Here is a 26,930-nt window from a genome sequence, read left to right as displayed (position 1 = left end):
AATAACAAGCACTTGGCAAGTGCTCCAAGATCAGGCTCCCAAGTGTCTTCACCGGCTGCCTGCAGAGAGGGCTAGGGGTGCGGACTTGGTTTTAATGCTCTCTCTAAGATGCTGGAAATCTCTGCTTAGGAGTTTTCCCTCCTTTTGCTCCTCTCGAGGAAAAGGACGTGAGAGAACCCAGGTCTCAGAGCACTATTTCCTAGGCTAGAGGCCAAAAGGCAGAAGTGCTGTCCTGCGAAGGATCCTGCAGGGCTGTCACTCTGCCTTGGAGATGCCAGTCTGAAGAGGGACTGCTGGGACTTACAAGGATTGGGAGGGGAGGTCAGGAGACATTCAGATTACCCTCAACATCCCCGACATGGTTATGCCAAGCCTGGTGCAGGATCTGGCACCTTCTGATTCCTTCCCCCTTGGTAATGCTGAATTCAGGGTCTGCAGCATTCAGAACAGTCTGCAGACTGAGGCGAGCAGGGACTGTGATACGAGCGGTTCGCCTGAGGTCCCGAAGTGTTATACTCACAACTCAACAACTTCGAGCCTTACAGCCCACCTTGGGGACGAGAGCAGGACAATCCTTGTTTCACTGCTGGGAGACTCAGAGGAGAGGCGAACGGCTACAATTTTCAAAAATGGCCACAGATTTGGGGTGTTCAATTTGAGAATAATTAAAAGATGTTTCAAGCTGGGCACCCAAAAATTGAAGCATCCCCAAAATGAAAATCTGGACCTTAGGGACTTGCTCACTCAGCGAGACAGGAACTGAATTAGAAATAGAACCCAGGAGTCCGGGCCTGGTAGAGTTAACAGGGGCACACTCTGATAGGACACTATGTATCTGCTCTAAAAAGGCACCAGCCATGGCCTGATGGGGAACCACTGGGCATCTGTTTGCCTACACTGGGGCATGCATTAAAACTGGTATTCTACAAGAATTCCATACCCCAGCAAAGGCCATTGCATTTTGCTTTGCTTTTGAGTAGGTTACCGGGATCCATAAGTAACAGGCCTCCCAAAAAGAGCCGCGAGTGAGTTACCGGCGAGGCCTCGCTGCCTTGACATGGCGTTGGTGATTCTTTTAAAGCAGTGCGGTTTGCACTCAGAGTTCAGGGCTCTGCTTAAAATTCCTCAGAGGGGTCCACTGCTGGAGGGATCAGGCCCTCGGAGACAACAGCGAGTGTCAGCAAGGCCAAGATTCTACCCAGCGCATGCTACAGGTGACAGAGAGAAGACATAGGCCCATCACAGACGGATAACCCATCCAACGTGCTTTAATTATACCTCTGATCTCTGTTCTGGGAACCGCTATGGCATTCACTGGCCTCATTTTAATCACTGCAGCATGAGAAGCAGCTAAGGCTATAGCAGCCCGGCCCGCCTCCAAAAAGCAAGCCACTTAGAGTCTTTGGAACCTTCCTCGCTCATGGCAAGCAATTCCCAGACCTTGCAGTAAACGGTAAAGGGCAAAGCACCAGGGCATGACAGAATTAAAGGACAGGCGGGCACCTGATCCTGCTGGAGAAAGAGGAACTTGGAAGCATCTTCCAGAAAACGATCACTCAAAACCTTCCCTTCAAATGCCAAATAAGAACAACTGGGGATAAGGCCGATCGCAGTTATAAGCTTTCCCTTTCAGTGCCCGGGGGCCGTCCAAGGAGAGACTTAGATTGCAGAAGCCCTAGGCACAGGGTTGTCAGCTGATAGGAATGGAAAGGCAGTGACACAAGGGGATAGCAGTGGATAGACAGAATTCCTCCTTTTCGTGCTGCTGAGTTATAGGAGTCAGTGGAGAGACCTTAATGCTGGCCTCTAATCGCCAAGCTGCAGGAGGTGATCAGCTACCTACAGCGGGGACAGAGCGCTGCTCCAAGAACACCCGGCATGAAGGTGCTCTGGGTGCAGACCTCAAGAGAAGCCCCAGGATGAACTTATCCCCATGCTGCTCAGTGTCACAGGAGGGTTTTGCAATACACGCCACCGGAAACCAAGACCGTTTAAAACTGGGAGCCATGTGAAGTGACAAAACCTGCTCAGTGTCACGATTAGCAGCTACCCACCGTCACTAAATAGCCACCCTTGGGTGCGATCGCTCTCCGAGCAGATGATTTAAGGGTGGCCGTTTAAACCCCAACTCTCAGAGCTTGCGTGCAACGGACAGGTCTGAGCATTTTTGTGGGCAGGTCTCTTCTTGGTCACTGCAGCATTAGAGCCCTTCCACTCGGGAGAGGCAAGAGGAACATGGGACAGGTGGCTCAGATCAAGGTAGCGTTTTGTTACAGCTAGAATTCCCCTCCTCCATCCCACTGTATCCTGCCACCCAGCGGGCTCAGAACTGCTGCAGTATCTCCCTTGCAGCCAATGTTCAGCTCCAACAATGGTCTGGGCCAGCTGAGCAGAGACAGGCCACACCTGCTCTGTTTTCCCTCTCAATCCCTGGGAAACCCAGGGTGGCCTCTCCCCAACATGCCCCTGCCAGCTAAGGCCTTAGACCTACACAGAGCCCTGCTCTACCATGGGTCTCACTTGTCTGCCCACATCCAGCCTGAGCCACTCACAGTTGCCTCAGGATGGATCATTTGGGCTCTGGTGCTGGTGGGCCATGCATGGAGCAAATTCCCTTATTCTCCTCCCCTGCTGTCTGCTTGGAGAGCGATGCTGAGGTCCCCGCTCCTAGATTTCCCGGTCTACATAGGATTGGGCAGTTCCCGGAGATTACAGAGCCTCACAGACCTGGGGAGAGGATTGCCACAGCCTGAGCAAGGATTGCAGGCACAGGCTACAGTGGGAAGGATCTGGTTATAGGCAGGGAAGCTGTAGGAGGGGGTTAGTTCATAGAAGGCCTTGTTTTCGCCAGCCCAATCTGGCACAGCCTGAGAGAAAGTCCCTGGAATCACAGCTGATTCCATCCTCCCAGAGAATTCCACGCGGCAGTGCTGGGAGCAGATGCATCAAGGTGTGGGGGCTTCAACACAAGGACCCAACACACTGGGCTAACGGGAACCAGCTTGTATTTTACGCTGTATCTATTAGGTACTGAATTTGTCTGCCTTTCCATCACAGCAGCTCTCCCGGGGGGAAGCAGACTCTCCTCTCTATCTACCCTGTAGCCTCCTCACCGCTTAGCCACTGATCTCATACATCTGCTAAACCTGCTATAAATGTCACATCATTGACAGAAGCCGCTTGACAATAACAGGACATTTCAACAAGCCTCCCGCCTCTATTGAGATGCAGCACACATCCTTGTTCACTGTAATGTGTGCTGAATTATGCAGGAACCAGCTTTCAATTTGCTACAAGAGGCTAGGGGAGAGACAGTGCCAGATGAAGCCATTTATTTTAGCTCCCTCTCTGGGGTTTGTTTTCAAGTCGGCGCAACTCAGGCGACAACTCCCCCTGAGGTATTTCTAATCCTGATCTCCGACACAGCCGTCTAGTATCAGAGGCACCGTCATTAACTGAGGCACAGATCTCCAGCTCCTCCCTGCGAGGAAGCCCCGACTGTTTGATAGGGATGGAGATGCTCTGCTGTTTATTTAGAACAGGAACGGAAGCCTGGCATCCAACACCTGGGTGGGTACAACTGAGCCCAGTGTTTGGTGCATCACTGAGCTATCTGATACAAGTCAGCAGCGCACACAGCAGTTCATATGCTGGTAGCTTCATTTGTGATTTTCTGAGGTGCCACCAGACAGGGTATTCCCTCTCCCCAATCCTATGCTCAGTTCCTGTTGTTTTGTAGTGTTGCTGTGCGCTGTGAAAGAGCCGCCATACCCCACCCCAGAAGTGGCTGCATTATTTCATGATTCTCATAGATATCCAGTAAAGCGTATCAGGGTCACAGGGAAAAATGCTACAGAACAATAAGCTATTACAACATATTATCACCGTCCCATTGTAGTGCTGGTGCAAAGAGCTCATGCGCTACTGAATGTCACGAAACATCATAGCTGTGCTTGGGGCTTCTCACACAAATAAAACGGGCACAGTTCCTTGTCCAGAAGAGCTAAGCACAATAAACTACGAGGGGAACTCAAAGTTTAGAGCGGAGAGACGGCATCTTGCTGAGTGCTCTAGGCAGATTAGCATGGCTTGGAGTAAACCACAATAACTTTGACTTAGAACATGCTCCCCGCGCTTCTTTCAATTAAAAGTACAGGTACCTCTGGGCTGAGAGAGAAGCAGAGATTTTTGCCACCGCCCAGCACCACCTCTTGAAGGAAGAGGCTTTAGGAATGGAAAAGGATCTGGGAGAAATGGTGCGATTAAATCTGGGGTAAAAATCTACTTCATCAGTGTGGATTTCCGGTTACAGAAGACAATGAGAAAGGCATGGGGGAGAACATGTGGACTGACAAAAGACTTTCTTAGTGGAAGATCAGACACATTCTGCAAACATCTCCCTTACTGTGCTCTGCCCTAGAAGACCTGAAGGAATTATCAGCTAGTTTTTTAGCAGTATAGCAGACATGGTGCAAGTTGATTAAAAGACTCTGTATCTCCCCATCTATTCGATCTGAGCATAGTGGGCCTCAAACCACCAGTGGCACAGAAGGGATTCATTTAAATGCTGAGAGCGGGTGGTTCTTTACTGCATTCAGCTGTGCCAGGATCGGGGGCAGGCCACGCTCAGTGAGCGTGAAGTTTTCCAAACCTACCCCACTCAGTTTGGGTGTGCACCACTAGCAAGAGGTCATGAATCTTTGGTTTTTTGACAGTTTAAACTTGGACTCTCTTCCCCAAGAGGAGAAATTAATTAAAAAACTAAACATGTTTCCCCAGCTAAAGGGCAACCTTTGTTCTCTATTAGGAACCAGAAGAACATTGCTAGACTGGCTCAAGTAGATGGTTTATATACAATGTATGTATATATTATATTATATTAATCTCTGCCCTTTCCCTCCACCAATCTTAGCTACTTTCTGAGCTTTCACCCTCCACCCTATTTGATCCTGCAGTTTTTTATTCTCTTAAGTGGAGCATGAGCCCAGTGTCACTTGAGTCAGGATCGAACTCTCAAATCCTTAACAAAATTAGGCAAAATGATTAACACCACATAGTACATAAACATAACCCTCAGTGTTGCCAGCTCTCATGATTTCACCACAAACCTCACAAGACTTGATGTGGTTCTTAATGCTCCAGATGCTGGAGTCATGTTAGTACATGAAAAGCTCAGCTTTTCATATGATTTTGGGGGCCTGATACATAACTTTTGAATGTTTGGCATTGGGAGTAACAGAACTACAATGTATTATAGCAAAGATCTCTAATTTGTCACTCAGGTTAAATACTAATAATCAGAAACCACCCTGTGAGCTTTGCTGCATAGAGACATAAGAAATCTATACTTCTGTTAGGACCATTTGGACTTTATAAGGCCCTTATCCCCTCCCCCAAGGAAAAACCCATTCAGGTCAGATGCTCCCATTTTAAATGACAACTATTTCTCCCCTCCCTCCAACCAGTTGTTTCTACTTAAGAGACTTCCCAGTCCTCCAGCATCCCAGTGTTCCCCTGGTTAGAACCAAGGGGAGGGTTTTGGGGTGAAGTCACTAGCCACACCCACTGAGCCTGATGCATTATAAATTTGCTCAAACTGGGTGGTGACCTCCTCTAATATGGCAGCTATTCTCAGAGGAGCAGGAGTTCATAGACTATAAGGCCAGAGTTGTTATAGCTGAGAACAGCCACCTAAATGAGAAAAAAAAATGCTCTTTACAAAACAGGGCTCTTTAATGGGAGTGGTGGGGCCACCTGTGGGTTATTTATGGGGCATCTTCTGTTTAAAAAGGATTCCACTGGAGTCCTAACCTTTAGAAGGGGCTGAGCCACAACTCTGGATTCAAACACCTCAGAACACTGAGCGGGTTTGAAGTCCAAACCCTCACCCATATATATATATATATATAATTTATTTATTTATTTTACAATGGATCCAAACAATCCTCAAATTTGTGGTGTTTAAAAACCTACAGCTCAGTTTTCCCACTGTAATACTTTTGCACTTTAGTGACAATGGGTGTGTTTATAGGGTTAAGTTGATTGCAAGTTTTTCAAGGCAAGGCTTTTACTCCACTGTTTAAGTAGTGTCCAGCATAACAGGCTGTGTTCCCACAATACAGATAATTTCTATGCACCCTCCCAACTGCACCTCATCACTAGCACCTGAGCACCTCCCAGACGTGCAATGGTTTTATCTTCACTACACCTCTAGGAGGAAGGAAGTGTTATTCCCATTTTATAGATGGGGAAACTGAGGCACAGGGCAATCAAACATCTTATCCAAGGTTGCACAGGGTGCAGCAGAGCTGGGACTAGAACTCAGCTTTCCTGAGATCCCAAGGGCCCCCCTTCCACTTAACCATGCCTGTCTGCATAGTCCTGCGGTGACAGCATTCAAGGCCTTACCACCTATTCGCTCCACTGCATTCCCACAAACGGGATGGTGTCAGCGCACATGGGAAAGGGGCAGGCATCCTTACCGAGCTAGGAGTCAAGCCCATATTTGCCTCAATGTACGTCTCGGTCTTTGGCTCCACTGCGAGTTCGGCTTCCAGGATCTTCTCCACGGGCATGTCCTCATTGGCGCTACTTGTCGACTCCACCTCGTTCTCGTTTCGGTCCTTCCCTCGCTGCCTCTCCTCTTGCACAGCTGCAGACACAAACAGGGAAGAAGGGAGGCACCGTAAGTCTATGGTTCTCAGCTCCGGGATGGGGAGTTAAAACACTGAGATTTGGGGAGTTGTGAGGATCGCTAGGCTTCAAAATCGAAAGGAATATTGACCTATGGTAGCATGAGCATCTGTTGTCATGCAGGAAGCCCGGGTTCTCTTTGACTTAACCCTTTCACTGGCATGGCCAGTGGGGACTCAGGCCTCTGGAACCCAACTGAGGAACAAAGCAAGCATTAGTTGTGAGAGGAATCGTCGTACAGTTCTCTTGGCCCAAGAAAAGAGCTGGACTGGGCACGTGCATCTCTGCAGACAAGTTTGGGAGCAGAACCTAAAGAGATTTCTCCAGATTCCCCCCTCCCCCCCTGCAAAAATTTGTCCTTGACCAGAGTTTGGGCTGCTGCAAAGAACTCCTCTCTTGGAAAGAAACTCTAAAAGGTTAAGGAACTTGCAGTAAAGAGCGAAGGAGGAAGCCGGACACAGGTGATGCAGCTGAAGGGAATGGATCAGTGCAGGGATAGGGAGAGAAAAGGGGGCTGCTGGGTGGCAGGATGGAGGAATCCCAAAGGAAAAAAAGAAAATAATTATTTTAAAGCGTGAGTCCAGCTAGCCCAACCATTTCTGGAGGCTGTCCAGGGTGAATTTCCAAAGAGGTGTGTCAGGGTTTTTCAGCTGCTTGATTTCCACTGACGTTGATGGCTGCTACCAGGCTATTATTATTATTACTGTACCACCTAGAGGTCTCAGCTGAGATCAGGGCCCAGTCATGCTAGATGCTGTATGTGCACCAAGGAAGAGACAACCCCTGCCCATAGTTCTGAGCATCTAAATAGACAAGACAGACACACAAAGGAAGCCTTATTATTCCCATTTTACTGCCAGGGCACTGAGTCAGGGAGAGAGAAAGTGACTTGTCCAAGGCTACACAGGAAGTCAGTGGCAGAACTAGGAATTGAGCCCCAGCCTCCTGAAACCCAGCACTTGTGCCTTCTCCTCAAGACAGTCCTTCCCCTCACTTGTCTCTTTGAAGATTCGATCCCTCGACACTGAAAGGGATTTTCTTTCTGCACCTGAGTCCTTTCCATGTTGTCAAGGGCTTTGATGTCATGTGTTAAGACAAGCAAAACACTCAGCCTATGAAACCCTCCCACCCATCCAGCTTGGCCCAGTCTCGCCTGAATTCCAGCCCCATCTTGTCATGTGTCTGCTCTACTTTGACCGTCCTGGTCCCAGGTTAGAAGCTGGCATTAGAAGCGACAGTGAGTCACCAATATTTAAAAAATGATAGAAGGGCAAAAAACCCCATCCACTCCCTTGGGACATTTGGAGGGGGAAAGAAACCAAGCGAGAACTGAAGATTAAAAGCTGGCTGATCAGAACCTGACAGCGCACTGTCCAGCCCTGAGTCACACACAGACACTGAGGAAAGGGAATGCCTCCCGAGTTGTCCACATCACATCCAGGGAACGCAACAGATCTGGAAAGCAAACCCTTTAATGATATGGGAAAAGCCACCGCAAAAAACCCTTGTTGTCCAGTCCTCCCTACCTGGCTGTCATCCCAAGATGCCAGCAGGAAAGTCCCCGAGCAGCCACCAGACCTCTCACGGATCTAGAAAGAAAGGCCTTTTGCAAGAGGACTCCTAGGGAATGCAGAATGTGCCAACCCTTCCTCCCCTCTGAGGCCGTAACACTGCCAGCCACGTGGCCCTATCTACCAGCATGTGGAGACGGAGGGCATAACTGCAATACGCATTCCCAGTGTGCTGCCCGGAGGTATCGGCCCAGTCCCATATTCTCTGTCTCCAGAAAGCTGGCTCCCCCTTACCCCAACCTCCCCCCCGCCCCCGGCTTGGTACATAACATGTTAGTTTTCCAGGATAACATAAGATGCCACATACTTTACTGAAAAATGCTTCCTCTCTTGAGAGAGGCATGGCCTAGGCATCTACATTCAGATCTGGGAGACAGGATCCTCCTGTGTTCTGGTTCTTACTCTGATACTGATTCTCTCTGGGACCAAGGGCTTAGCACTTAACCTTTCTGCCTCAGTTCCCCAAATCTATGTCACGAAGATAATCTCACCTATCTCACAAGGATGTCAGGACCATGACTTAGCTAGAGTCTGAAAAGGGGCTCTGAAGAGGAAAAACACTGTATAAGTGGGTTATTATTGATTATTATCATTCATGCCAGTCTCCATTTAAATGTAGTACACACCATTTCAATGGCAATAACCGAGGAAAGCAGCACATTATGTAGCTAATTGCATTAGCTGATCTTTCCAAATACAAAATCAAGCTTTAGAAATGGAAAAGAGCCAATGAGTCATCTCATTCATCCACTCCCTAGTACAGAATTGTTTCCTGCATTCTACATTCTAGCCCATTCTAGTCCAGAACCACTCCAGCCATGGAGCGTCCATTGCTTGCCATGAAAAACAACCATCATTTCACCCAGTTCTTTGCTCAGTATTGAAAGAAGCTCAATAATGCAGAGAAAACACTATTAGCAGCTATCCTAATCCATTATCTCTTTGCTGGATGCGAAGCTGATTATGTGAGCTAATGGGAAGTAACAGGACACAGAGATTGTTCCATTGAAATCAGCACAGTACATAACACAATAAAGCTTTTAAATCAGATTATCAGGTAAACTGGCTCCATGCCACGTGCAAACATAAAATAACAAAAAATATGGGAAATTCAAACACATGCTAAAAGATTACACAATAGAATACGGCAATTGTGTTAGTCTTAAACTCATCCTCTATGTCTAGATCATGCAAATGCTTTTCAATTTTATCGTTAGCCTCCTGTCTTAAACTGTAGTGTAGTGTTGTTACTCCGCTGTTAAACAGCAATCACATTCCACCCTAGAGGTGGATGCACCTCTGTGGCGGGTAAAGTGATTCTTGCACACAGATATATATGTCACTACATACCTCTATAGTCTCTAAAGTGCTTTGGGATCCTTTGAGCTAAAAGGTGCTGTGTAAAAATAAGTACTTAGTTTTGCAAACTGATCTAAAGTTTTGTACTGTGTTTGCTACATCTCTAAAGGCACAATGCAACATCTGCTAAGTGGGGAGTCAGAACCTGATATTCTGCTGTTGTAAAGCAGCATAGATCCCAATTGATCTTACATCAGCCTAGGAGCTGGCCCTGGTCTGACTTGAATTGTTCTATTACCTTTTATAGGCTGACATTAGCCCCTCAATCTCCCTGTTACTGGGGGACGGAGGTGCCTCTCTCTCTCTCAACTGTCATACTCCTAGAACTTTATTGCTCATAATGTCAACCTTTCATTCAATCTCACAGATGCGGCCTCCTTCACTGGAACTCCTTTGGGCACGTTACGGGATACAAATTGGCTACAAATGACGCTGAGCAAGCCAAAAACCCAATTTAAAAACTTACGACAGAGGCAGCCCTGAGCAAATGGGATTTTAACAATGACTTAAGCTCCAAAGATCTAATATACAATAGCAGCGAGTTCCGAAGAAAGAGTGCAGACAATGAGTCCTTGCTCTGAAAGTAACAATTACCAAGGGAACAGGCTAAATTCTCCCTCATCAGGAGTTTTTACATTGACTGGAAGTCATTCTAAATAAACACGCTGGTTCAGCCACAGGTTATTGGACCCAATCAGAGTGTCACTGGGTGACACTCTTATGACCTCAAGAGGTCTGACTGGATGATCACAATGGTCCCTTCTGACCGTAGATCTGTGAATCCTGACCCAAAGGAAACCCACTGAAATGCCCTCAGGTATGAGAAGCTGTATGTGGGTATGGAGAGAGCAGATCTTACAGAACATGATGGGACATGGAGACACCTGAAAGGGTTTCACTAGTGAAGAAAGTGAATCTGGCTGATGGTATAAGTGATAGACAACAGATGGAACAGACACAGAGAAGCCAGAGAGAGAGAAAATATATAAGTATTGTTGTTATTACTGATCACTGCTGAAAAGCACTACACCAAAAAGTCTGTTCCACAGGCAGTCTGTGCTTGTGGCTGGTGGAAAGCCAACTCTCAATTCTGCTCAACCCAAGTCTAAACCCTTGAGGCAGACTTGCTCCAGCCCGGCAGGTCAAGACAATGACACCTGGTTAGCAGAAGCAAGTAGCACGTTGTCATCAAATGCCCCAGGTCCAAAATGAAAACAGAAACCCTGCAGTAAATTCCCAGTGAGGCAGCTTGCTGACTTGCCGGTTCAGAGCTTCCATGGTCGCAAGGCATGACGGGGTAGCATAACCTGTTTCGTGGTCTGTTTTAAAGAGGGGGAGATCCCCAATATCAGAATAAGGTTTCCCCCCACCTCTTCTGACATGGATACATCCTCCTCTCTCCTTTCCAACCACAGCTTCACACACACACACCTCACCGCTTGTAAGCTCATCCTTCCATTTGCTCCTCTTACCAACCATGTGAAAACGAAAGGTCTGACAAGAATGAAAAGTGATAGCTACAATTTTCCATCATCACTGAATTCGACCTCCCTCCCCAGCGAGGATGAAAGGCATCACGCATGTGGGTGCACATCTGGATGAAGTCACAAAGGAAAACTAGCACAGTGCAGTCTTTAGTGGATTCATACCCATATCAGAAAGTTCTGCCCAATTAACAGTCTCTACTCAAGAGAAGCCCAGGGCTGGAATAACAAGCATCTGGATTCACCTCAAACACGTTGTTTTTTAGCCATTAGCATTGTCTATGTTACTAGGCAATTGAGAAACAAGTCTTGTGGGTAAATGATTGGATTTTTAAGAGATTTCTCTCCCCACTGTCACATAGATTCATAGATTCTAGGACTGGAAGGGACCTCGAGAGGTCATCAAGTCCAGTCCCCTGCCCCCATGGCAGGACCAAATACTGTCTAGACCATCCCTGATAGACATTTATCTAACCTACTCTTAAATATCTCCAGAGATGGAGATTCCACAACCTCCCTAGGCAATTTATTCCAGTGTTTAACCACCCTGACAGTTAGGAACTTTTTCCTAATGTCCAACCTAAACCTCCCTTTGCTGCAATTTAAGCCCATTGCTTCTTGTTCTATCCTTAGAGGCTAAGGTGAACAAGTTTTCTCCCTCCTCCTTATGACACCCTTTTAGATACCTGAAAACTGCTCTCATGTCCCCTCTCAGTCTTCTCTTTTCCAAACTAAACAAACCCAATTCTTTCAGCCTTCCTTCATAGGTCATGTTCTCTAGACCTTTAATCATTCTTATTGCTCTTCTCTGGACCCTCTCCAATTTCTCCACATCTTTCTTGAAATGCAGTGCCCAGAACTGGACACAATATTCCAGTTGAGGCCTGACCAGCGCAGAGTAGAGCAGAAGAATGACTTCTCGTGTCTTGCTCACAACACACCTGTTAATGCAACCCAGAATCGCGTTTGCTTTTTTTGCAACAGCATCACACTGTTGACTCATATTTAGCTTGTGGTCCACTATAACCCCTACATCCCTTTCTGCCGTACTCCTTCCTAGACACTCTCTTCCCATTCTGTATGCAGGAAACTGATTGTTCCTTCCTAAGGGGAGCACTTTGCATTTGTCTTTATTAAACTTCATCCTGTTTACCTCAGACCATTTCTCCAATTTGTCCAGATCATTTTCAATTATGACCCTATCCTCCACAGCAGCTGCAATCCCTCCCAGTTTGGTATCATCTGCAAACTTAATAAGCATACTTTCTATGCCAATATCTAAGTCATTGATGAAGATATTGAACAGAGACGGTCCCAAAACAGACCCCGGCGGAATCCCACTTGTTATACCTTTCCAGCAGGATTGGGAACCATTAATAACTACTCTCTGAGTACGGTTATCCAGCCAGTTATGCACCCACCTTATAGTAGCCCCAACTGAGTTGTATTTGCCTAGTTTATTGATAAGAATCTCATGCAAGACCGTATCAAATGCCTTACTAAAGCCTAGCTATACCACATCCACCGCGTCTCCCTTATCCACAAGACTCGTTATCCTATCAAAGAAAGCTATCAGATTGGTTTGACATGATTTGTTCTTTACAAATCCATGCTGGCTATTCCCTACCACCTTACCACCTTCCAAGTGTTTGCAGATGATTTCCTTAATTACTTGCTCCATTATCTTCCCTGGCACAGAAGTTAAACTAACTGGTCTGTAGTTCCCTGGGTTGTTTTTATTTCCCTTTTTATAGATGGGCAGTATATTTGCCCTTTTCCAGTCTTCTGGAATCTCTCCCATGAATTCTGATGGGCCACAGAATGCAGAACCGTGATGCCACGGGTTTGATACATGCTGAACATAGCAGGGGAGGAGGCAGTAACATACAAGAATTGGGGGATTAGATGATTTAACAAGGAAGTAATGGGCCTGAAACTAGGAAAGTGAAAACTTATCTTAGACATTCAAGAAAATATTCTGATGTGAGGGCACTTCAGGAAGGGGGTAACTCACTAAGGGAGGTCACTCAGGAGACTAGACAGAGCTCTAGTGCTGGGGGAGGCCAGGACTAGGCCAGAGCAGAAGGTGAGCTCTTTAGAAAGGGAGATTTGAGGCCACCTTCACTGGTACATTCAAGTGATGCAAAACAGCTGTCAACTTGGTTTCATCAGCTGCTAAAGCCAAGTTTGCAGTTAGGTCCCATCAGTGGAGCAGTGCGAAGCAGATGGAACATAGTGAATTAACCCCCCTGTTTTCATGCAAGTGTCCCACGGGGGGACACCTCATGCTGAAGAGATGGGATCTGCAAACACAAAGTGGTGGTTGGAGCTTGAATGGTTTCCAAAGATGCCTGCGAAAGCAGCGATTGCTCTGGAAAGGTTTGAGATTGTGTGTCCGTGCTGGATTTCACATCTCATTCACGTTGCACCCCTGCAGGGCGGCCGGAATGAATCAGGAACCACGCCATCCTAAACATGAGGCAAGGTTTTACTGGTAACCAGATTGATACATGGCCTGGGTTCTCCTCTCCACATGCACATTCGCTCCCATCGCCAGGGCACTCAGAAAAGCGAGACAATCAAATCACAGCACATGTACCTCCCCTCCATCTCTATGCACCATCTGCAGCTGTTAGTTTCACAGCATTGCACTTCCAGAGGAGGGATCTTTGCAGCAGAAGCTGCTCCTGAGCCCCAGATTGGGAAGCCAACTTTCTTGTAAGGCCTCAAAGCATCAGGACTTCACAGCAGCAGCCACAGCAGAGGGCTGAAGCTCAAATTGGACAGCCCCTTAACAACCATTCCAGCCCCATCCCTGTGGCCACCAAAGGCCCCATTCTAGCAGAATCTGCGCAGTTCTCATGCAGAGAGGAGTTGTGCGTGGCACCGAACAATGCTTCCTGCAAGCCCCTGCCTTGTATGGCAGCATGCAGTCGTTGCAGGGGGCAGGGCATAGTGGTGGTGGGATCTGCTGCAGTGCAGCTCTGCCCATGCTCTCCCCCACACAGTTGGCTTCAGAGCTGCAGCAGACGCTGCAGTCACTCCTTACCCTGCAAGTGAGTGGGGCAATTCCTCTCACTTTCCCCCATCCTGCAGCACTGCCTGGCCCCTCAGGCTCTGTGCTGGGCTCAGGGTATGCTTCAAAGGAGCAGTCCCGCAGCTCTGGAACCTTGCAGTGCCCCACCATGGGCAAAAGGCAGATGTGCCGCTGAGCTACAAAGCGGCGACCGGACCGCTCTGTCATAGCTGCACAGGGAATAATTAACTCATCCTCGCAGGCTGTGTTATCGACTGGAGAGCTATTCCCTATTGATTCATCAGTGGATGTTAAAGCCCCACGGGGCCTGTATGAGCACGTGTTAGCAAGTGATACTGCCGAGCCCCGAGTACGGAAATCAGTTAAGGACGCTCGTTAGAAATGCCGCAGGGTCCATTTTTTTTAGGTCAGCACTGCCAGCAAAAACAAACAGAACCAATCAAGGGAGACTTGTCCGCAGTGTGAAGGGGATGGAGCTGATTAAACCTGGGCGCTCATGCCCCAGTGACCCAAAGGACACTCTTCATACCATCACTGTTCTGAATGTCCAGAGGAGACCAGGCAATGGGCTGCTATTTGCAGACATGCCAGGGGTGTTGCTGTTTTCCTCTCACCAATGCATTTTTAACTAGTGTTGAGAACATGCTTGGGGTGTCTGCTGCACATAGGTCACAGCAGGGAGACGACAGAGCAGCAAGTACTCGACAGCATCTTGAGTGGTATTCTGTGTGGAGCAGAGCCTACGCCCCTCAGATCTTTTGTTTATGAACATAGTGCAGATGCAAGGTGAGGCCTAGTTGATGACTGGGCTTGGTGGGCGGAGTCTACAAGAACAAAAGGCCCGCCCCCTCAAGTGAGGGAGGGGCTACAGAAACCAGATATCAACGCAAAGAATGAACAAATGGCAATGGAAGGCAGGGTCAAAGGAAGGAACCAGAAGGCAACACCGAGCAAAAAATGCCAGACCACGGCTGCTGTTGCGAGGCGGCCAAAGACTCAGTGGATGCTTCCCAGGGGATCCCTGCTCGAATGCATGCATGGACAAGAGACTGGACTGCCAGGGGCTGGATCAACAGTCCTGTCAGCCAAAGTCCTCAGTTTATCCACTCTAATGGGCAGTGCAGACCTCCCAACACCGCCTCAGTCCTGACCTGCAGGGACCACCTCTGCGGATGGGAGACAAGCTCTGTCTCCATGGCCCATTCGTACTGTGGCTTCTCAGCTGAGATTGCCAATGGCTGAGCTACTAGCAGCCAGGATATCTGTGATGCGTAGGCTCTGCGCTGAGGCCTGCAAATGCATCTCACGCAGGCCACCAACAGCCGCCAGACGGAGGACGACTTTTAGACCCTGCCACAGAGATTTGCGCTGTTTTGCAGGTTTGGTGGTTGTTTTTTAAGACAAAAATGATCATCCCTGACAATAAAGAGGATCCTGTATCTCTAGATGTGCCCTGGCGAAGACAAATTACAGCTGTAAAATGATTACCAGTTACACAAGCGTGCAGTGTTGCTGCAGCCAGGTGGGTCCCAGGATATTAGAGAGACAAAGTGGGTGAGGTAATAAGTCTGTGGTTCAGAAGTTCAAGGAGAAGGTGAGAGGTAGAGAGAGGGAGAAAGAGAATTTGCACTTTGCAAGAAGCAAGCAAACCTGATGATGGGACTGAGTTTAACCCTTCGGTCCCAGGTTTCCTTAATGCAGACACCTCTTTTCCACTCCTTGCCTCCTTTTCCCTCTCCATCCTGGAACCCCAAGCTCTTTCCAGCGGTGATCTCGACAGTATTTTATCTGCTGCTAGTCAGCCGCGGGCGAGAACACTTCCCCCTCCCTCCCGTGCCTGGAGAAACCTAACCACAGCTGAACCTCGTCCACAGGAGAGCGATGTTCTAAACGAAATGCCGGTGTTTGGAAAGAGGAGGGGTCCCTTTGTTTTTTTAGGTGCAGAGAACGCAATGGGGTGGATTGAGCTGGGGGGGAACAGGAGGTAGCCGGGAGGGACAGCTGAGGATACAGCTGGATCGGCTAGTTTTGGGATTCAAGCAAATGGACTGCTTATTATCATGCAATCTGGGAGAAGGGACAAGTTCTTTAGTGGCTGTCAGGGAAGCTCTAGTCATGTAGACTTGGGACCCTGTGGCTGAATCTATTCCCTACTCCCACCTGGTCTAGGGGCTAGTCACGGGGGGAAAGGCACTGCCAGCTGACAGAGCACATAGAGCAGTTTGCAATTAGATGTTGGCGGTGGCTGTTTTAACTCTAGATATATAGATATAGAAACTTGGTAGCTGCATGGCAGCTTGTCTGGTAATATTGAAATGGGAATACCTTGTTCTTCTTGGCTTCCCAGAAGTCTTGTGGGCCGGGATGGATGGTGCTCCATCCCTGTAACAGAATAAAATTTAGAAACAAAAATCATTATATCGTTTGGTGGTCGCTGCTTTTTTCTTTTTTTTTTTTAATGCTGGTTTCGTCTTTCCTTTATTTACACATAGTTGCAAAGTTTGGCTTGTCATTTCAAAAAAGGGTCCCTCTCTACAAGGGGCGGGAGGGCGTTCCCTCCACGGGACACTATGCAATGACGTTAAGGGATCACTGTCTCAAAGTGTGTCAGTTGTGTAGGGAAGGCCTGATGAGATTGTAAACCTACTGTGGTGGCCTGGATCCTAGCACTTCTCAGTATTTTCTCAATGCAGCTGCAGGATGCCTCTGTCCCAGCACACTGTGCAACTTCTGTACATCTCGATAAAGGAACCAAAACTCTGGGTCAGAACACCACTGATACCAGCTCCAGATTTCGTGGCTAGTCCGGTCTCTATGATGGGGCTGAAACAAACCTTAGAGGTGAACCCCGCTGAACCTGGGGAGGGTTTGGATTCTGATACAGATGTTGCATTTCGGGCCCTTCTACTGTACACAGCACACCCAGCTCACACCCTGGGTAAGACACAGAGCGATCCTTCATGGTTTTTCAGGGTACAGTGGCAACAACCCAACATCCCAAGGGAATGCCACAGCGCAGCAGCATGTCACTAGGCAGCACAACTGGAACGGGAATCATGTGGGGAATTGCCACAATACCGCATGGCAAACTGGGGGAAAGAATTCTCAGCTCCAGAGGGGCTAGTTGTGTGTCTCTCTCCCCTACATCACATGTGAGAGGTGAAAGACAAGACAGTGTGGTTCAGTGCACTGGGCCTCGGACTGGAATTCAGGAAACCTGCGTTCTGTTCTGGACTCTAACCTGCTGTGTGAAGTTGGCCAAGTTATTTCCCCTTTCTGGTCCTCGACTTCCCCCTCCAACTAGTCTGTCTTTCCTCTTTAGATAGTAAATTCTCAGGGTCAAAGACTAGTGCTAAATAAAAAATTAAAAAATAATTGGAGATATACCAATCTCCTAGAACTCCTTGAAAGGTCATTGAGTCCAGCCCCCTGCCTTCACTAGCAGGACCAATTTTTGCCCCAGATCCCTAAGTGGCCCCCTCAAGGATTGAGCTCACAACCCTGGGTTTAGCAGGCCAATGCTCAAACCACTGAGCTCTCCCTCCGCCTGATATTACTGTGTATTGATCCACTAGGAATCTGATCTCAGTTGTCCCTTCTAGCCTTTACTGTAATAACAATAGTAATAATGAGCAAGGGGCTGCAGATCACGCCCTTTCCACTCTGCACAAAGCTACTGCTGATCAGAGCGGGGAAGGATTCAACCAGCCAAGCTGGGTCTGGAATCAGCGGATACCCCGTTTCGCGTCCCTCAAGACCAGGACCCCCATCTCATGAAAGGAGCCTTTTATTACACAGCATCAGCATCATACTTTTGAGTGCACTGATGCCCTATGAATCAGATGTGTGACTGAGAACTGGGAATTCTTTCAGTTTTAATATCCTTCCGTCAGGGGACACTGTATCATAAGAACGGCCATACTGGGTCAGATCAAAGGTCCATCTAGCCCAGTATCCTGTCTCTGACAGTGGCCAATGCCAGGTGCCCCAGAGGGAATGAACAGAACAGGGAATCATCAAGTGAACCATCCCCTGTCGCCCATTCCCAGCTTCTGGCAGACAGAGGCTAGGGACACCATCCCTGCCCATCCTGGCTAAAAGCCATTGATGGACCGATCCTCCATGAACTTATCTAGTTCTTTTTTGAACTCTGTTATAGTCTTGGCCTTCACAACATCCTCTGGCAAGGAGTTCCAAGGGTTGACTGTGCGTTGTGAGAAAAAATACTTCCTTTTGTTTGTTTTAAACCTGCTGCCTATTAATGTCATTTGGTGAGCTCTAGTTCTTGTGTTATGTTATCCTGGCTTTGTTGATTTAGTGGGGCTTTTCCATCTCTAATTAGGGTTAATCTGGGATTTGATTCAAATATATTTATTAAATGATTCTTTATTCAAAGTCAAAGTTCTACCCCAGAGTGGTACAAAACAAAGTAACTGTCATTAATAAAGCTGGCTGAAGAAACATCAGTGGAACCATATTCCATTGGAATATGCAGTTCTGCCTAAATCAAAATCGTGCACAAAATCAGGTTAATTTTGTCAGAATTTCATTGAAGAGGAAAACTGGGGGAGGGAGAGAAAGTTCCAACACAGTCAAAACAGCCCGCTGCAACACTTCTGGAACAAAATCTTTTGATTTTTCATTTCGAAAAGACTTTAACAAAAAATTTCAAGTAAAAATCAACATGAAACAGTTCAATCAACCCGAAACAATTTTTCTTCTCAGAATTTTCTTTGCAGAGAATATGGAAATATTCAGTTTTTGCTCCAATTCAGAACAATATCAGATTTGGCAATCTCAAAATCCTTTGTGAAATAGAACTTCCATCCTCCACACAGCACTAGTCATTAGACACAAGAGAGAACTTTTTATGAGATTTCCTCTGACCTACAAGTACAAAGTCTACCAAGATCTTTACAGAGTATTTTTCGCAGCCAACCGTTGAGCCCATGTGATTTGGTCTGGTTTTGTTCTTAAGCAGCCAGTGAGAAGCAATGAAACAGAATAAAAGGTGGCTTCTAGGAAGATTCAGAAAAATTACCCACACTCCCTCCCATAATACTTCTCCTGATCACTTGAATAGGTAGATATTTTCTCCTTGCAGAGTGAAATTAATAACAAGACGCTATCTTTTAGAGCATGTGAATATGAGCTACCACCATGAGGGGATGGTTGAGTAATAAATCCACCAGCTGCTAGAAAAGAACAAGAGGTTGACAATTAGAGCTTTAAATAGGAAGGGGAAAATATTGGTTCCCACCTGCAGTGTCACCAACTCTTGTGATTTATAATGCGACTCATGACAATTTGCAATTATCTAAAAGCCCCAGCTCCTGGAATCACGTGAATACACCAGAATCTCAGCTCTCAGTGAAAAAGAAAAGGAAGATTTTAGCCCTCATGGTTGCCGAGAAAAGCTTCAAAATGTGATCCCTACAGGCTCAAAAACAAAAAGGCAAATGACTAGAGCGCCAAAGGTATTATTACTAATAATCATGATTTTTAACCCCAATCTCAATATTTGTGGAGCCTGACTCATGATTTTTCAGCACTTTTGTTTGGCAATATTACACCAAAGAGCTAAGGTGTCTTCTAAAGAGCTGACGTATCTTCTGAGGTTGGGACTGAAGATGCCTAAACCACTAGGACATAAGGTGCTCTGCCAGTGGAGTGAGGTCCCTCCACTCTTATACCCTTCTCTCTGCCTGTGCCTTGCCCTCTGAGCTGGAAAGGGGCTGGATAACCAATTCCCAGACAAGTCCCCCTCTTAGTCAGTACGCTGAGATGAAACCTTAATGGTTCCTATCATCAGACCCATCAGTGCCTGATGCTCTTTAATGGGGGTGCATGCTAAGCACCCAGCTCAGTAACTCACCCAGTCTCTCACCTGTATTAACCCATCCTCTGTTTCTGCTCAGTGAGTTCTGACAGGTGCCTCTAAGCCAAAATGCAGCCCAGAACCCAACACCTCCTCACTCAACTGCATCAGCTGCAGTTGTGTCTTGGGAGCTGAGAGCAAAGGGTCCTGGGGGTCTATGAAAGACCCGAAGATGTATGACTGAGCAACAGGTGACATGCTGCTGGAATGGAGAAGGCCAACAGGGAGGGTCTCTGATGCTGGAAATCAGTGATTTATGACTGACTTATCCACAAGTTTCCATGGGGACTGCAGTGCCGATTCAATACCCCTTTGGATGGGGTACCCTAAGAACCCATCTGCTTAGGTCAGGCCTGAGACTGCTCCCCAGTTTGTGTAACCTACCCATTGGTATCAACAATCTTGCTTGAGAATTCAGGCTACACTGGGCTCAATCTTGGCTGCTTTACCCGACTCCATGAGAAGCTTTGCTGTGCAACTACGTTCATCTTTCCTTCACAGCCTTTTTGGCCATTTCAGTTTCAGGGGAGGAGGTCAGCAGGGAGGAAGATGTAACAGGCAAAGCCACTTCCAAGCAGGAGCTAGAAGATCTACTCCCCTCCTGCCTGCACATACCATTAAGGTCTCTCATAAATGTGGCACCACCCAACAGCAACGTGTGTGATGTTCCGTTCCACCACATGGACTTTGCATCCATGTCCCTGGGCACCGCATCAAAGCCACCTGCCGTTTGCAAAGCCAGATTCAACGTCCCAAAGGGCTTTTGTGTCCAAGAAGAATTTTAATGAGGGAAGCAATGGGGACAAAAGGAGACTGGATTTTCCACCAGCAGAGTTGCCAGAATGAAGCATTTTGAGAGCCTCCATTAGTGCTAATATTACAGCATTTGTTTGTTTATTCAGGAAAAGCAACAGGCTATGGCAGCTTGTAATTACCACTTATCCTGCACTAATACAGATAAGCACTTTTTTCCAAGATGAAAATGTGTACTTATAGGAATAATAACATGGAAGGGGTGCTGCTATTTTCTCACGGTGCATTTTGCTCTCATCGAAAACTAATCTAATGGAATTGAAGCTTTTCATAGGATTCAGCACTCAATCCTGTTATGGGATGGGCATGATGTGAAAAGATAGATAGATGGATGGACAGAGAGATGGAGAGAATTTTTCTGTGGTAATGAAGTGCAATCTATTACGAAACAGATCTATCGTACAGCAGGTCAGAGGGATATGTTTTTATTTATATAGTACCATTAGCTGTGCGTGGCGCTTTAGAGATATCTACAATCACAAGGACACGCTGATTTCAGTGGCAGTTAGGAACCTAATTATGCTTAAGGATCTGGGCCAAGGTCCCCGCCCACAGGGGAATAGAGAACTTCTGAGAAATTCTATTCCTGGATTCAGAACAGATTTTGGTGGTGCAGGGCAGCAGTCCAGTTGCTGCATAAAGTATTATCACACCCAGTGTTTAATCAACAACGGGGATTTTCACCTGGTTCTTCCCCCTCCTCAGCCTTTCCTTTCTCTCCTTTTCTTTTTCTTTTTACCAAGCCCTTCTGTTTCACGCCATCTCTTCTAACCACTCGTGTCACTGCGTTGAGCTAGTTTCCAATCCCACTCGAACACGTTATTGCTGTTGCTTTCCTAGCTGTGACCAAAGCCACGTGCTGCACTCTGGTGTGTGCACGGGGTATGAACGTGAGTTACTTACTTTGTAACCCGCTGTTCAGTGCCGGGGCAGGAGCAGGGATGCCCTTCTTGATGCTTAAACCCTATCCCCGTTCCGTGGTACGTTTCTTCTCCATCCACATCGCTCCTCCTCCTCTCTCAATCTCGCTCTCATACTGGTTAGCCCAATTCCCACTTTCAGGCTGAATTAGTATCAGAGCCATTACCAATTGCTTGGAAATACCCCAGGGAGATGCAATAGCTGCAGGTGCCACAGTTGAGCTACCACGTCACCTGGATCTTTGTTTGTAAAATGTCTCTTCTCACTACCCCCATCAATCTGCCCTATTTTGCAAGATGCTTTTTTTTAATAGCATGTGGCCCTCTGACCATTGAGTGGAGAGGACACAACTGATTAGTGATCAAAGAATCATAGCGCTCAGAGATGGAAAAGGCCTGCTGGGATTTTTCCCCCCAGCAGTATGTTCACCAACCCATGATCTAGTCCAGTTTTAAATGACGCAAAAGATGGGCCTAGCAACGCTGTTCCTCGGTCCCTATTTTTAACACAGATGCCCACATGTTTTAAGAAATGGCTTTGAGAGCTCTTGACAAACAGCCTCCTGTTCCAGGGGGACTTCGATTTATCGCCAATCAGCACTAAGGGCAATCAGGCCACTGTCCTTTGGTATTCGCAGAGCAAAATATTACAACTGCCCAAGCACCTCCAAGAAGTCCACCAGCCATTGTGTGCAGGGACTGTTTTCCGGCAGCTGCCGTATGTTTGTTTGCAGACACCCTTGTGGGAATGGACTAGCCGTTGTTAAGGGACCTGGAGCAGAGTTTCAGGTGGTAAAGAGCCCGGAGGTTAATACTACACCCAAACACTCAAGTTCAGAAGAAAGCTTTCCCAGCTTTGGTAAGATCTCACAGTTCCAGGTCTCTTGCTCCCAAACCCGAGACGATAACCAAGCATCAGTGGTCAATTCTCTCTCTATGCTACGGATTGTTTCCTGGACACAACTGAATCACACATATCCTGAACAAGTTTCTGATTGCTGATTGGCTGTGCCTACCCAGTCAATATGGTGAGCGAAGCGGCACAAGCTCTGTCCACCAGGCAGGGCTTAGGGTGCAGTACAGAATGCTGAGGGGGAGGGGGAAGACCTGTCACTCATTGCCTTCAATAATGCCTGCATAAAGCTAGCAACACCGCATACAAAGGGAAGGGGAGTGGTCTCTGCGCAGACCCGACCATGTCTGGCCATGGTGGTTTGGTTATCATCTACCCGATCATAACAGATGATTCCCCATAAGAAGCAGATAAAATGCAAGGTCCCGTACGCTGGGGGAAAATCGCTCCCTGACCTCACATCTGGTGATTAGTTTAACCCCATAAATGTGAGCAAGGATGGCCTCGGTTACACCCCAGGACTGGTGTCCAAGCGACTGTCTAATCCATTGTCTCTTTCAGTTCTCCCCAGAATCTTGAAGCGACAGCACACGAACAGGGAGGCCACCCTGCTGCTCCTGCCCGAGAGAGCTTCTCTCGCTCTTTCAGCAGGGCTGCCCCCTGGGACCAAAATGCCACTGAAGACAAACAGTCTCCATAGAAATTCTGCACGGCTGTGCTCTGCTGCCGGAACTGAGCCATGCAGGGACAGAAAGCATGGGGGAATCTGGGGTGCTGGATTAGCCAAAGCCGTTCATGCCAGGGATTACATCCATCTCCATCACATGGGCAAAAGGCCCTCAGTGGATGATCGATGGGATGCACATTTTCTCTCTTGTCTCTCTCTCTTGCCCTAGTGCTGCCTGATCCTCTCCTGCTACCATCCCAATCTCTCAACTATAGTTCTACTGTGGAGATAAGGATCCACTGGGAGAGCAAATGAAAAAAGAAGACAATCCAGTGGTGAAGTGCATCCTTTCTGGACATTGCTATTACCAGCCTATCTTTGGTACTTACATAGCCCCATCGGCAGGAGAGCTCTGTGCCTCGCAACGTTTCTGTCCTCACAACATTCCTGTGAGGTATGAGTGCCCCCATATTACAGATGGTAAAACTGAGGCACGGATTGACTGATTAACTGGCTCACGGTCACGCAGGAAGTTTGTGGTAAAGCAGAAAAGGGAACGCAGCTCTCCTGAGTCCCAGACTAGCACCGCAACCATTGGACCATCCAGCTCACTTCAGTATTTGTTTTATGTCCCCTCACAGCAACTGTGAGCCAGCAGAACTGAAGTACCCAGCATCCCAAGGTATTAGTAGGAATAGACAGCGGCAGGAGCAGCATCCCCTCTCCTTTTGCAATACTTCCCCTCTCCTTGTGAGTCAATGTCCTTTGCTGGCATCCTCAGGGCACAGCCTCAGGAATATTTAGTTTCCTCTCTAGCCTTCTGTGAGAGGGTGGCTGTTTTATTTATGGAGCGTTAGGAGGGACAGGTTATTGGGGATTTCCGTTCCACCGCAGGTGGAACGTATTGTGTTCTGCTGCCTTTTTTATGAAGTTAGGTGTTACCCATATATTGTTAGGAAACAGGCACTCTTTGACCCAGGAGTGCCTGTTTCCCTAAAAAATACAGTGGTACCCGAGTTAACTAATTCAGCCTTAGATTCCTTTTTCTTTGGCTTTTGAACCAAATAGGGCTTTATATTGCTGGAAATGCAAAAATGTTGAGAAATAAAAAGTTAAATTGTAACTCCGTCCTGTAACTTGGACCCAAAATTTGTATGTTTTGTTTAAAGTTATGCAAAATCTAAAGTTAATAGAAATATGGTCATGATTTTTTTAAATGAAAAGGCTTTTTAAAAAATGGATTTAAACATCCCTCCTGCAAATGCTGCAGCACTGGGAAGCAACAAGTGAAACTGACGGTACACAAAAGTGAAAATTATTAATCTATTGTCATCAAAGTTGAGTGACGCGCAGAATGTAAACAAACCGCATCAATAGTTAAAAGTAACACAGGAGCGCAGGTTAAGGAGACGGACAGATGGATGTGATTTTTCAACCTGACAATAGTGTCCCTTTAAAGTTGTGTTATTATTAGAATTAGAATTTTTAATGGCATGGTTCGAAGAACAAAGCATCAGACAAACAGAAGTAACAAACACATTAAACTGAAAGGACAAAATTTTGCAGTCTAAAATTACAGCTATAAATAATTGTTCTCTCTTGAACTTTGTTCTTGCAGTAGGATATGGCCATTTGCCTGCTTTTATATTCATGCAGAACAACAAGCTGGAAAGCTGAATTCCCTATTTCTCTCTGGACTCCTTTCGCTCCCCACGCCCCGAGTCATACCAGCTGCCACTTAAATGATTCGACAGGAGACAGCCAGGCTGTGGACGTCCCAGGATTTCCTGAGCGTGTGTGATTCGCAGGGGGGTTGATGCACAAGCCGGGGCATCAGGAGAAGGAGGTTAGGTGTGGGTCAATGGCAACTGTGTTACCGCAGGAGCTGAGCTCTGACTAAGTCATTTTAGGGTAGAACAAGGGGAAAGTTTGGTCACTATAAACTCAGTGATTTATTTGAGAAATTCCTAGGAGAAAAGGAGTCACAGAGAGGTCTCGAAACTGCAGGCGGAAGTAACTTAATGCGTCACTACAGCCTAAATCCATCCTCGGGTTAACTCCTTCGGTTTCAGTGGGCTAACAGCGAAGGGGGAGGGTGGAGCAATATGCAATATGCAAACCGTACTGCAAGCCTTAGGAAATGTGCAGCGAGAAGACGGGGAAAGACATTCCTAGGCTGGGAAGCTTATTGAATGTTTAGAGTCAGGGATCACATAGTTTACAGGAGGGAGAATGCCCCTGAGAATGCCTCAAAGCACTGCTGCTCTCTTGTAGACTCTATGGGGCACAGATCATGTCTCTCTCTTTCTGCTGGCACAACGGGGCCCCGATCCTGAATGGACACATCTCTTTCCAAACACAAAGAAGGTAACTAGGCATGTCACTGGTTCATGCCTTTGGGAACGAGCCTGGGTTTCTTTTGCAGCAAGGCAGCTGGAACTTGCAGGGGCTGGCAAGGACTTTTCTGGTCTCGAGCTGGGGGAACAGAACACCCTGCTCAAGTGGTCAGAGCAGGGTGCTGGAGCTTAGCGGTAGCAGAGTCGGGATGCCAGGGCTGAAGCCATGGCTTTTTCACTCGCGACATAACGTGCCGTGCGCACCGAGGGTGCACTATATAAATGTACAACAATAAAATCATAGTATAATCTGGGATGGTGAGTCCCCAGAATTAACAGGTTGGGGTTCTCAGGACATGGGAAATGGCGAGAATTCTTGTGGAGTTGGGAACCGCTGGTGCCAATAAAGAGGTAAGTTTGTAACAGGGAGGGAGGGATGAGGGGGGAATATGGCCCTGAGCTTCATCTTGCAGCGTTCCCAACATCTGCACTGTGTGAGCTGTCCCAGGACTGCCAGAGGGAGCATGAGAAAGGGCTCCCGACTGGTATTTCCTGCTTGGTTTGTGCGATCGCAGCAGACTCTCCAGTACTGGCTGCAGTGGGATATCGTCACACAGGGACGCACAGCAACACACAGCAAGGGAAAGGAGTGGAGTTTGCCCTATCTCCAGTGCTGCTTGGATGGCAAGCCTGCCGGAAGGAGCCTGGCCAGATTCCGTGTTATGCTCTGGACGCTGTGCTGCTCAGGCGGTGCAAAGCAGATGCCTACAGGCCATAGCTGGGTCAGCAAAGACGTTTCCTGGTGGGACTCCCCAGTATGGTAAAGCTGGCAGAGACAGCTTCTTCACCAGCCGCCCCACACACTGGCACGGGGGCATGGCCAGGGGTTGCTGGGAACGGCTGTGGGGAAGCTCCGTTCTGCTACACTGATTCTTTCCTGGCATTAGGTCCCTTAGGGATCTTCGGCTAGGGATATTGGTTAGAGCAGCTCCTACATGGTGGTAGTTGATGCCAGGATTGGGCCAGCACAGAATAAAGGAGCCGTAACTAGTTCCTTGATGCCCTCCCCTCACCCACCCACTGTACCAAGCAGAGTTCAGACACAGAGGGCATCTTGCTGTCCATCTCCGGAAAGGCAGTGGGCCAGATCCTTAGCCACTCTGATTCACACCCGCTGAAGATCTGGCCCCCTGTGTTTATCTGCCACTGGAAAAGGAGCCCTCAAACCCCAGCATCTAAGGACTGTCCATTTGGGGTTTCTGGTTTAGACCTAATGCCCCTGGGAAACACTGGGGTAATTTTAGAGGAAACTTTTGTGC

The 26,930-nt window shown here is 47.5% G+C and overlaps 1 protein-coding gene across 4 annotated transcripts in view; it reads right to left on the bottom strand.

Annotated features, from left to right (window-relative positions):
- Positions 1-26,930, bottom strand: part of RXRA (retinoid X receptor alpha) — a 213,506-nt gene that overhangs the window by 19,630 nt on the left and 166,946 nt on the right. For 3 of the 4 annotated variants that reach the window (XM_044992500.1, XM_044992498.1, XM_044992497.1), the window contains exons 5-6: positions 16,470-16,526; positions 6,483-6,652 (exon numbers count right to left, since the gene is read on the bottom strand). In XM_044992500.1, coding sequence (XP_044848435.1) covers positions 6,483-6,652; positions 16,470-16,526 — 227 coding nt within the window. The remainder of the gene's footprint in view (positions 1-6,482; positions 6,653-16,469; positions 16,527-26,930) is intronic. The other variant, XM_044992499.1, reaches the window with a different exon arrangement.

This window comes from Mauremys mutica, chromosome 18 (assembly GCF_020497125.1).
Source record: "Mauremys mutica isolate MM-2020 ecotype Southern chromosome 18, ASM2049712v1, whole genome shotgun sequence".
Lineage (NCBI taxonomy): Eukaryota > Metazoa > Chordata > Testudines > Geoemydidae > Mauremys > Mauremys mutica.
Note: the sequence above shows the minus strand (reverse complement) of the source record. Positions and strands in the feature narration are given on the sequence as shown.